Below are 13,052 nucleotides of genomic sequence, written 5' to 3' on the forward strand. Positions count from 1 at the left end.
GGGGCAAGCGAAAGCGAAATCGTCATGGCACCTGTGCCCAGCATCGCCTTCCTGGCACTTGTGCCGGATGGCACGTGTAAAGACATTCGAGCGAGATCGTTGCCAGTGCCGCCGAACTGGCTCCTGTGCAGGTGGCATGTAAAATACACCATTTTAAGCGTGGCCGTAGCCAGTACCGCCTGACTGGCCTTCATGCCAGTGGCACGTAAAAGCACCCACTACACTCTCTGAGTGGTTGGCATTAGGAAGGGCATCCAGCTGTAGAAACTCTATCAAATCAGATGGAGCTTGGTGTAGCCATCTGGTTTCACCAGTCCTCAGTCAAATCGTCCAACCCATGCTAGTATGGAAAGTGGACGTTAAACGACGATGATGATGATGATGATGATGATGACAGTCAAAACAGGAAAAGCAAAGTTGACCTCAGCAGAATTTCAACTCAGAATGTAATGAGTCAGAATTATTATTATTATTATTAAGGTGGTGAGCTGGTACAAAGCATAAGCATGCCAGGCAAAATGCTTAGCAACATTTCATGTTTTTACATTCCGAGTTCAACTTCGCTTTTCATCCTTTCAGGGTTGATAGAATAAGTACCAGTTGAGTACTATAATCGATTTAATTGACTTACCCTCTCTCCCGAAATTGTTGGTCTTGTGCTTTGTACATAAATCAGAAACAGTTGTTATAAACAGTATAAATATACTAGACTTTTATCTTTTACTCGTTTTAGTCATTGGACTGCAGTCATGCTGGGGCACCACCTTGAAGGGTTTTAGTCAAACAAATCACCCTTAGAAATATTAATTGAAACCATTATTACTATCATTGCCATTATAAGCCGAGGTTGACTTTGTCTTTGATCCTTTAGGGGTCGTTTAAATAAGTACCAGTTAAACACTGGAGTCCATGTAATCAATTTGTCCCTCCTGCCAAATTTCAGATCTTGTGCCTTTAGTAGACAGGGTTATTATTATTATTAGCAATGTTAAGGTGGTGGCATTGTAGAATAGTTACAGCATCAGACAAAATGTCTCATAATGATTAATAAATTTTAGAGATTCACTCCCAGGCTTTCCTAATTGCAGCTGGGGCTGATAGAGAAAAATAGTTTCCTTTCTAGGATCTGTTCAGTTTGGCTCAAAGATTTTAACTGAACAGATCCCCTTAGTAGATGATAGATAAATCAGAATGTTGTTACAATAGGCTTGTTTTTGGACATTCGATCTCAGATCCATAAGGGAGAGTCTACAAAGACATGCTGAGCATTCAACAATGGATAGGCTGCAATATTATTGTTTGTAATTAATAGATAGGTTATTTTTTGGATCTTATCATCGTTCATCATCATCATCATTGTTTTTATGTTCACTTTTCCATAGGTTGGATAAAGCCCTTTTAGGTAGCGCTTGGTAGCCAAGTGTTCTTCATAAAGCTAACCTCTTTAGTCAATTTCAACATGTGAAGACCAACAAAATACAGATGTTACTTGATAAAAACAAGTAGAGGTTAGCAACAGAAAGTACATCCAGCCACAGAATACTGCCTCATAAAGTCTCGTCTAACCCATAAAACCATTGAAAAAGCAAGTGTAAAAATGATATATGTTTGAAATTGTAGTCACCCCTGGAGGCTACGACGGGAAGCAAAACAGAAAAGGGATTTCATGAGAGTAATCTCCCTTGAGCTTCTAGAATGTTCGAGACCTTTCTGGAAGCTTCTGGTTTACATGGAAGTCAGGGACTTCTGGTTTGTCCCTTATATAAAGGAAAGAAATTCTAAATTCGCGCCATTCCGTGTCTGTCTAGCCTTAGGCTGGCATTGAGTCAAGCCGCCACACTTTATGCCCGCTCGCGCACACATTCACATTGCTTACTTGGAGGCATGTGACTGCAAACAGCATATTCATGTAATAAAAGTTATGACTTATTACAAGCGTCTCGTGAATTTCTATTTTCTTGTTGTGAACAAGATGGTGACCCCTCTTTCTCTCATACCGACTAAATTATAGTGTGTCATTAAGTCAATGTTACCACAAAAAATGGATAACCCTGACATCACTATAAAATGGAGAACCCAACGTTAAGAACATGATTGCCGCTTCACTACAATAATATAGCAAACCCGACTCATTTGGATATGCAAACCACAGCAAATGGTACATTGATGCCATACTACACTTTTCAAGGTAATTTCTATTATATTACTCTACCAGCACCTCTGATATTCTAATTCTGAAATAATTTCGTATCTTCCACATCCAACAAGAGAGTCACTTATCACGCCTGTTCTTTGTCATAATCATGAGTAACACTTCCATACCAGCTTATTTCGTTGACGCTAAGTTATGGTTTGCACAGCTTGATTCTTATTTCACAGCACATGGTTTACAAGCTGATCAACAGAAGCTACACATGTTATTAGTGGCATTCCCGCCATATTAGCAGACACCTTTAAAGATATCATCGCAATTCTTCCACAAGGCATGACCTACGATGCTTTGAGAACCGAAATACTATGCAGAAATTCCGCATCAGCAGAAAGCCATTTCTGTGCATTGTTACAGGAAGAGAACTTGGGTGACAGAACTCCTTCAGGGTTTCTTAGGCGGATTAGAGAACTTAGTGACAAAATACTGGCAGACAGTTTCTTCATAAAGAAATTTTTTTCCCCGCTTACCAACTAATGTACAAACAATATTAGTGAATATGGTTGATGCCAACACCAAATAGCTTCATCTGCAGATAGAATAATAGAATTTTCTCACAGACCCACCATGGTTGATTCGGTTATTGCTTCATCATCTTGACAGCAGCCTAATAATAAAAATGAAGACGTCATGTTGAAGGCTATCGACGGTTTAACGCGCCAAATAGCTCAATTCTCTCGTGTTAGTCAGCGTCTGCAAAGCCGCTCTTCTTTTTCTAAACAACGTAACACTTTTTCAACCAACAATTCTTCAGTGTGTTGGTACCAGGCATGTTTTCACGACAAGGCAAGTCATTGTAACAAGCCTTGTGCTTTTAAAGTATCGGAAAACTGAACCTAGAGAGCCTGGGCACGTCAGACCTCCCTCGCAAGTTCTCAGTTAATCGTGCTTTCTTCATTAGGGACTTACTCTCAAACAAGTCATTCATGGTTAATACAGGATCAAGTTGCAGTATTTTGCCATTACGGTTCAGCTATAACAAGCCACAGTTATCCAGTATTTCCTTATATGCAGTGAACCAGTCTCCCATCAAAACCTACGGTCAGATATCTTTAACTCTAGACCTTGCCTTGCGTCGAGATTTTAAATGGATTTTTGTCATCACTGACCAGCCACATCCTATCCTCGGGAAGGATTTCTTACACCGCTATTCACTTCTGGTAGATGTCAGGAAACAGAGACCACATCTTTGTCTACAACTGCAAGTAGATCTACCTCTGCTATCCTTAGCCCATCATTTTTTGCAGCTGCTGCCAACCAGTTCCATACACTGCTTGTCTCATTTCCCGAGTTAATGGATCTCTCCTTTAAACCTACCCAGACAGTCCACTCAACTCAACATTTTATTACAACTGGCCCACCCGTTTTCTCTCCTCCACACAGACTAGCGCCAGACAGACTCAAGAAAACCCATGCCAAATTCGAGCACATGCTCCAGCTTGGTCTGATACATCCTTCTACTAGCCCTTGAGCATCTCTGCTACACTTAGCTCAGAAGGGTGAAGTGGATTTCAGAATGCTATCACCACGCCTCATCACTATCCCCTACCCAACTTAAGGGACTTTTCTTATGTACTCCATGGTTGCACTATATTTTCCAAAGTGGATCTGGTTTGTGCGTACTACCAAATCCCGATGAACTCAGAAGATAGAGCTAAAACTGCTGTAACCACTCCATTTGGTTCATTCGAATTCTTATCTATGCCTTTTGGTCTGAGAAATGATGCCAATACATTCTAGTGCTGCATCGACGAAGTTGTAAGTGGATTGAATTTTGTTTTTGCTTATGTAGATGACCTCCTAGTAGCCAGTGACACAGTTGAACATCATCATCAGCATCTATCTCAGTTGTTTCAACATCTGTGAGCATATCATGTAAAGATCAATCAAGCTAAATGTATATTCGGCACAACTTTGTTGGAATTCCTTGGACATCTTATAGACACAGAGGGAATTCGACCCTTCCCATCTAAAGTGGACGCTATTCAGAAAATCACACACCTTTTTGGGGGCTAATAAACTTCTACAGGATTTTCATTCCAAACTGCGTGGACAAGTTGTTTCCCCTGACACAACTTTTGAAATCAACAAAAATGCATTTATTTCCCTTTTGGTTGACGCCTTGCAAGCTTTCGACCCAGTAAAGTCTGAATTAGCTAAAATTAATGGCCCACTAAACTCAAACCTTCTCCCCATCAGATGCATACAGTTCTCAAACTTTAAACACATAAACACATTATACGATCATGTAATCAGTATGCGTGCGCGCAACGACCGGATGTTGCGTACTAGTATCGAAAGATCGCCAGATGTTTTATATGACACATTCTACCAGTGTCCCAAGTTTGAAAGTGTTTCGTTAGAAAACAAATGGTGTCCGCCAAATCAGAAAGATCCACGCATTACCTCCGGTAATAAAAGTTATGCATTCATGTAACGTTATAAGCTTTCCTTCAATTAACCTTGTATGTTAACGCATTACCTCCGGTAATAAAAGCTATGACTTATTACAATGAATTACTATTTTCTTGTTGTGAACAAGATGGTGACCCCTCTTTCTCTCATACCGACTAAATTATAGTGTGTCATTAAGTCAATGTTACTACAAAAAATGGATAATCACTACAAATTTGTGCTCCTGACATTGTTGTACTGTTAATTACTCTTAGACAAGTGAATGGAGAGAGTTCAGTGTGTAACCAGACTCAGGTTGATCAGAGACACTCAGTGATCCAAAGCTGAGAAAGTCATCAATCAGTTCAGTTTCACGAAGACAATTGAGAAGGTAAAAACAGCTAGTGTATAAAAGACTGGCACGCAGTCAGTGACGACGACGAAGTTTCCAGCTGATCCAGTCAACAGAAATAGTCTGCTCGTGAAATTAACGTGCAAGTGGCTAAGCATTCCACAAACACGCTTACCCTTATCGTAGTTCTCAGAGAGATTCAGCATGACACAGAATATGACAAGGTCGGTCCTTTGAAATACAGACGCAAGTCATTTTTGCCAGTTGAGTTGACTGGAATAATGTGTAATAAAGTATTTTGCTTAAGGACACAACACACTGCCCGGTATCGAACACACGATCGTGAGCCAAAAACCCTAATCACTTGGCCACACGCCTTCACCAAGTCAATATACAGCTTTAGTTTCATAAGCGTTAAACAGACACTGGTTGATGCTGATGACATTTCCCATTTGATCCGATATGTGTTTCTGACAGATAAACGGCAAGTAAGGATGTATGATTATGTGTTCTGCAGAGAGACTGAATATAGGAAAAACTTGTTTTCGTCAAATACGAACTGAGAAACTAACATATTATCAGTTTGTTCGTTTAAAATGTACGAAGAAGTAAAAAAAAAACAAAAAAACTTTAGCCAAGGAAAGTGAATCAATAAAATAAAGTACCATAAAGTATCAATGATGTGAATGGAATTATAACAGAAAACCCTTAAGTGTTCTCTCCAGTACACGGGCAGAAAAAAAAAAGACTGAAGATGCTCACCAAATTCTGGGACAAAATCACATAATTTCTGTAAACTTGTATCGTCTGTAATTGGCTTTTCTCTTTTCAATAACTTTTGGAAAACACTTTTAAGACCCTCATTGAAAGTTTCGGCAAATTTCTCTCTTGTTTCCATTCCTTCGTTTATGCAAGTGCAATGACTGGATTTAACTAAAATATGAAGCCGTTGATTATTTCGTTTCACCTAATAAAATTTTTTTTTAATAATTATTTAATATGTTTTCTTTTAATCTCACATTCATAAAAATCAGTGAATTTTCATTTTTTTTATACAAAACTTTTATTTTTAATTTCAGTAAAAATGAATGTATATTAAGATTAATATAATTTAATAACATTATTTGACTTCATATTCATAGTTACAATGTTTTTGATAACATAAATTCACTCATAAATTTTGACTATATTCTAAATTCAAAGTATATAGTATACTACAGCCTTCTCCGAGTAGTGAAAAACCAGCCAAATTTGTTACACATTGATCCAGCGGTTTGGCCGTGCATAGAGGAAACACACAGACAGTGAATTTTATAGATATAGATTCCTTGAGTTTATTTCATTAAAAAAACTTTCAAGGTATTTCGTTTCAGCCAATTTATTTTAGTTCTTAAGATTTCCTTCTTTAGTTCTTAGCTTCAGGGGACATAACCGAATAGGTCACGTGGTCTTCCTTTAGTCGATCCGAAGAACTCCTTGGTTATTTTTCTACCCAGAATGGCTTCGAGGGTTTGTCGGAGTCTTATCCATCCCGTTAGAGTAAGTCATTATACTTTTTTAAGTTAAAATGATGAAATTATGTACATGATACCAAATATAACGTCTTGTTGCTTTTTTTGTTCTTGTTAGTCTTTTTCTTTCATATGTAACCACCACCAAGGTCGTTTGTTACAGATAGCAATAACTTTAAAAAATGTCTTTATTTTTTAAAGAATTTTCCATCATACTCTGTCTTGCGCAGTTTAGTAATTATTATTTAGTTTCATAAATAAAAGAAAGGCGAATTAAATAATTGAAATTTAAAATTAACAAGAAAACACTTCATATTCCTTTATGAACAGAAAGCGTAGTTTGTCGGTCATTTGTTATTGACAAGGACAGTGCTCTCAACCCATTCGACTCACCACCTTTAAACCTTATCCACTTTCAGATCAATGATATATTCCTATTAGAGATGATAATATAATTATTAATTATTGCTGTTAGTCTGTTGCTTTGAAACATTTTATTATGTTCTGTTCTTTTTGTTGACCCACACCTTTGTGAAGGGTATGAACGTCACATAGTCCAAATTTTGAAGGCATCATGCTGAGAATTAACAAATCGTTATTTACCTATAGGGTGGACATTGGAATTAAACACTGAGGGAAAATGGCTGTAACTTTTTAATTTTGACGATTTTCGTTTTCGATAATGTGTTCTATATGTCACGGTCATGCGATTAGTTACAGCCATTTTCCCTCAGTGTCTAATTCAAATGTCCACCAAGCTATGTAGATGGAATAAATGAAATGGTTAATGTTTACCTCTTGACAATGAAACTAATCTGTCCTGGGGTTTTTTGCTCTACTAAAAGGCGGTGCTCCAGCATGGCCACAGTCAAATGACTGAAACAAGTAAAAAAAAGTATTATTATTAGCGCTTTCGTTCGTTTCTCGAACTTGTCAAATAACATTTTGTGAATGTACAACCAGCTTGTTCATTTATATAAAACAGATGTTTTTTTTTTGGAGGTGGGGTAGATGTCAGAGATATACATATGTGGGAAATTGTCTGTGGGTGTGTTGTGGAGTTGTTAGCTAACTCCTACATCGTTTTATTGATTTTGATGAAACGTGAGTAGAACTCATGTCTGGAACCCTCAGAGCATACTCAGATTGTTGAAAAAAATCGATAATCCCTGGAAGTGATCCTTATATATATATATATATAATATAATTTATTTTAAAAACCAATGGAAATAACTCATTCACCCCTGAAAGGATCCTTATATATAGTCAAGGGAAGTAACCCATTTATTTTCCTAAATTATTTGATAAAAATGAAATTGAGTATGCTTATTTCTTAGTATTTGAACTGTTAGAGTTATTTTCGCATTTTATCCAGTACAACCCTTAAACAAGTAAATAGGTATTTTCCTAAACAATAGATCCACTAATTTGGGTTAGTGACTTATTCACGAATATACCAACACTAGCGCCCTGGAGGGTAATATTCTCTGGGAATGCACCAAAGCCCTTTTCAGAGTTATTTACTTTGAATTGTTATTATCTCATATCTGATTAGCCTGTTATTACGTAACATGCTTCACGATTTTAGTATACATACCTTACTTGTATTTCCTCCTATATTCTATCTACTCTGTTGGGGGCTACATTAGTTGAATTTTTACTATTGGGTAACTAATTTCAAGTTATTATATAACTGACTTCACAATTTGGGTATTCATAACTTATTGGGAATTCCTAAAAACAAGATCCTGTGTAAGACAGTTCAGTATTCTCTGTAAATGCACAAAGACCATTTTAAGAGCTACATACTTAGTGTTGTTGTTACTGGATTAGCAAAACAATTATGAGAACGGAACCAAGGGATAAGCCCCGCCTTCCTGGGAATTACCAGGTACGTCATCTAGTTATGAATATGCAAAAGAAAAAAATTTTAAATTGGGGGAGGGGCGAAATTTGAGAACCTTATTAAACTTTATAACATTAATTATTAAATATTAACATCTGTTTCTCATAAAATGGTGTATATTTAATGCCAAATTAGATTGGAGCCTGGTGTTGCCATCCGGTTTCACCAGTCCTCAGTCAAATCGTCCAACCCATGCTAGCATGGAAAGCGGACGTTAAACGATGATGATGATGATTATTTAAGCTAAACACAAGTAAAACGCAAATTCTTTTCACTTTAATGTTTCTGTCTATTTAATTTCGATTTGCATATGTTTGTCAATTCGCTACAATCTCTATAAAGTAAACAAAATCAAAAATTTTAAATGGGGAGGTGAGGCTGAAATAAAAGTTTTTGCATATTCGTAATCTCTGACATCTAAAACAGGAATCCGACAAAATTTTTTCAAAAAAATGCATTTTTCAAGGAGAGATGCAAGACTGCATTAGTCCCTCCTCCCCCCATTGTTTTTGTTTTTTGGGGTGAGGTTCCACTGACAATGGAGATGGATAGATAGAAATATAGGTAGGTAGATAGGCTGATAGATAGAGAGAGGGAGAGGGATCCTCCTTCCTATTCACCATTCATTTATTTAGTCATTTACCATTGTATTGGAATGGGTTTAAGGATGGTGACCTCTTTAAAAAAATAAAAACACAGGTGTGGTATGGTCATCTTTGAGTTAGATAAGGAAAAATTTGCCAATGTTCTGCGCCATGAAGACCAAAGACTTAAGGTATTTTGTGTTGCAAGACAGTGTGTGAGAGAGAATCGTGATGTCGTAGGAGAGAAATGTGTTCGCATGGATGATGGTACACTTGTACTAAACAAGGCTGCAAAGAAAGAGGTTTGGAAATGTCACTATGAAAGGCTGCTTAATAAAGAGAATGAATGGGAAGAAGAGAGTACAGCGAAGAATTCAGGGTAGAGGTAGGGGTCCACCAAGGTTCAGTCCTCAGCCCCCTCCTATTTATCATAGTCCTCCAGGCAATAACACAGGAATTCAAGATGGGGTGCCCCTGGGAGCTTCTCTATGCTGATGACCTTGCTCTAATTGCTGAGTCACTATCAGGACTAGAGGAGAGGTTTCAGATGTGGAAGCAAGGATTAGAATCGAAGGGCCTTAGAGTCAACTTAGCTAAAACCAAATTCCTAATAAGTAGTAAGGTAGACAAAATACAAACTCCTTCAGGTAGATGGCCCTGCTCGATCTGTAGGAAAAGCGTAGGTAGAAACTCCATAAGATGTACCCAGTGTAAGCTATGGACACATAAGAGGTACAGCAATATCAAAGGAAGGCTAACTAGCAAGATAGTTTTTGTATGTGGCAGATGCTCAAGAGCAATAAACTCTGAAAATGTGCAGAAAACAACCTTTGCCACATTCCAGGTTGAAAAACTAGAAGTAGTTGATAGCTTCCGCTATCTTGGTGACCAAGTTAGTAGTGGAGGAGGATGCGCTGAAAGTGTAGCTGCTAGAATAAGAATAGCCTGTGCAAAGTTCAGAGAGCTCTTACCTCTGCTGGTGACAAAGGGCCTCTCGCTCAGAGTAAAAGGCAGACTATGACGCATGTGTATGAAGCACCATGCTACATGGCAGTGAAATTTGGGCCGTGACTGCTGAGGACATGCGTAAACTCACAAGGAATGAAGCCAGTATGCTCCAATGGATGTGTAATGTCAGTGTGCATACTCGACAATGTAAGTACCTCGAGAGAAAAGTTAGACCTAAGAAGCATCAGTTGTCGTGTGCAAGAGAGACGATTGCACTGGTATGGACATGTGGCAAGAATGGATGAGGATAGCTGTGTGAAAAAGTGCTACACCCTAGCTGTTGAGGGAACCTGTGGAAGAGGTAGACCCAGGAAGACCAGGGATGAGGTGGTGAAGCACGACCTTCGAACTTTAGGCCTCACGGAGACAATGACATCTGACCAGGATCTTTGGAAATATGCAGTACGTGAGAAGACCTGGCAAGCCAAGTGAGAGCATAATCTGTGGCCTCTGCCAGAAGTGTAGCCAACTCACTTATTCGTATCTTTACTTCATTGGACACTAAACTCTGCTTGCAAAGACCTGTTGGGGCAAGTGAAATCGAAATTATAATTGAGCCATATTCGATGACTGGCACCTGCGCCAGTGGAGCACTAACAGCACTGTCCGAGCATGTTCATTGCCAGAGCAGCTGTCTGCTTCCGTGCTAGTGGCCCGTAAATAGCACCACTTGAGCGTAATCGTTACCAGCGTCGCCTTCTAGCACTTTTGCTGGTCGCACGTTAGAAAATCATTCGAGCGAGGTCGTTGCCAGTGCCGCTGGACTGGCTCATGTGCAGGTGGCACATAAAAAACACCATTTTGAGCGTGGCCGTTGCCAGTACCATGTGACTGGCCCTCCAAGCTGTCACACTAACATTGTCAGCAACACCATTAACGTCTGTCTTTCATGCTGGCTTACATTAGCAGGTTCAACAAAATCTGACTGGTTGAAGGACTGTGTTGAGCAACAATATCTACTTTAGCATAGGTTGCATAATTGGATCCCCTTCCTAACGCCGATACAATAAAACCAAGATATTAGAGTGTTTGGCATGATCTTCAACCATCTGGAAGCTTCCTTGAGCAGGACTAACTAAGACTAGATAGCAACAATATAAGTAGATACAATACAGATACAAAAGTATATGCTCATCTTAACTGTTTACTTTTTTAGTATGTGTGGACATGGCAAACTCAGATCCACTGAATTAATTGTTCTGTACTAATATGAAAGTTTTTACATAGTTGATCAAGTCTATAAAATTAGTAGCCAAATTTATCTTGAATCACACACTCCATTATCTCAAAAAGGAAGAATAGATTGGATAATGTAATCTTAGATGCATTATTCCTAGAAAAAAATAAAATAGTGATGATCAGGGCTAAAATGTACATTGAGGTCCTGGAAATAATTAAGCCCTGGATAGACAGTGTATACAATGGAAGGCCATATATGTTTCAGTAAGACTGCACTATCACACATGGCTCTAGCAACACGGGAATGGATGGCTGAAAATTTTCATAATCACATAACCCCTAACATTTGGCCTCCTAATTCCCCAGATCTCAATCCATTGGACTACTACATGTGGAGTGTTATTGAGAGAGAGATCAATGAACATGCCCATAACACTAAAGATTCTTTGAAAGCTGCCATAGTTAGAGTAATGTCCAAAATGAACCAGGACCACTTGATTTGAGCATGTAGAGGATTTAGATCTCATATAGAAGCAGTTGTTGAAGCTGAAGGTGTCTTTATTGAATAACATTATAGAAAAGAAGGTTTATTTTTATCCTCATAGCATTTTTTTGATAAAGTTATTATCTGTTATTATCTGTTTCTTTTTTTATAAACATAAGTCTGTCCTCAAATATCTTATGCACCCTGTATATCAAGACAATTTTATTTCTTTAGCTGTTGTTTAGCCCCAGGTCAGCCTTGGTCAAGCAAACATATGATCAAGATGTTCCCATTGTGCTCACTCCAGCCCCTCTTTTATTGAAATGTGTAGGGAGGGCTACATTATCTTTATCCCTCCTTTTAGATGATATGGTATGATTAAAAGTTCAGCTGCTATTTGTAATAGTTAAGTGACCACAAATTCTTGTCACTTAGCTGTGGAATATGCTAAATCTTTGAGAGAAAGTTCATCATTGTTGTTTAATGTCTGCTTTCTATACTGGCATGGGTTGGACGGTTTGACTGAAGACTGGCAAGCCAGAAGGCTGTACCGGGCTCCAATCTGATCTGGCAAAGTTTCTACAGCTGGATGCCCTTCCTAACGCCAACCACTCCAAGTCAGTCAGGTTGCACTGGTATCAGCCACACTTGAATGGTGCTTTTTGCGTGCCACCATTTGAGTGTGGTTGTTTGAGAGAAAGTTACTTCTAATAAATTAGTGTCTTTTCTAGGGAGAAAATTAATTTCTTATCCACTTAATGGCTATGAGAACTGTATCTACTGATCCTATGATTTCTTGTGTTCTAGCACTGGTGTTGGTGTTACATGAAAAAGCACACATTACACTCTGTAAAGTGGTTAACATTAGGAAGGGCATCCAGCTATAGAAACCATGTGAAAACAGACAATTGGAGCAACTCTCTGGCATGCCAGCTGCTGTCAAACTGCCCAATCCATGCCAGTATGGAAAACGGACATTAAATGATGATATTCAGCTTCACATTGCACTTGAATTGTATTATTGCTTGTTTCTTCTCTTTCATTATCTTATCTCTCACTTAGGATTTCATGCTTTGTTACATGGTATCCTGACTAATACATGTATAACAGCATGTTCGTATTTATATATATGTATTTATTAGTTGTGTGTGATGTGAAGTGGGAAGAACATTAATAACTCATAGTGTGGTTGTTGATAGAAAAATGGTAGACCTAGAGGTCAAAGTGAACTAGGAGAACAAGAGATGTTTATTGTTACCTTTAATTGACTTCCTTCTATGTAAAAACAAAAAAAAATGTAAAACAACTAACCCTGTAATAAAATGAAACAAAAAAAATCAACTTCATGTAGCAGAAAATCCCCACCCTCAAATTCAATAAACTAATCCCTCCAGTATAAGAACTACAAACACTAAATTAATAGTA

At 38.2% G+C, this 13,052-nt stretch overlaps 2 protein-coding genes across 5 annotated transcripts in view; one reads left to right on the plus strand and one right to left on the minus strand.

The window, feature by feature from the left end:
- LOC106883461 (uncharacterized) overlaps positions 1 to 5,903 on the minus strand; it is a 35,414-nt gene extending 29,511 nt beyond the window's left edge. The window contains exon 1 of one of the 3 annotated variants that reach the window (XM_014934502.2): positions 5,718 to 5,903. In XM_014934502.2, coding sequence (XP_014789988.1) covers positions 5,718 to 5,853 — 136 coding nt within the window. In that variant the 5' untranslated portion in view covers positions 5,854 to 5,903. The remainder of the gene's footprint in view (positions 1 to 5,717) is intronic. The other 2 variants (XM_014934494.2, XM_014934487.2) reach the window with 2 other exon arrangements.
- A 438-nt stretch (positions 5,904 to 6,341) lies between these two features.
- The window catches only part of LOC106883452 (cytochrome b-c1 complex subunit 2, mitochondrial), a 48,636-nt gene continuing 41,925 nt past the window's right edge, over positions 6,342 to 13,052 (plus strand). The window contains exon 1 of one of the 2 annotated variants that reach the window (XM_014934474.2): positions 6,342 to 6,494. In XM_014934474.2, the coding sequence (XP_014789960.1) occupies positions 6,453 to 6,494 (42 nt within the window). In that variant the 5' untranslated portion in view covers positions 6,342 to 6,452. The remainder of the gene's footprint in view (positions 6,495 to 13,052) is intronic. The other variant, XM_014934477.2, reaches the window with a different exon arrangement.

The sequence above is a fragment of the Octopus bimaculoides genome, chromosome 7, assembly GCF_001194135.2.
Source record: "Octopus bimaculoides isolate UCB-OBI-ISO-001 chromosome 7, ASM119413v2, whole genome shotgun sequence".
Lineage (NCBI taxonomy): Eukaryota > Metazoa > Mollusca > Cephalopoda > Octopoda > Octopodidae > Octopus > Octopus bimaculoides.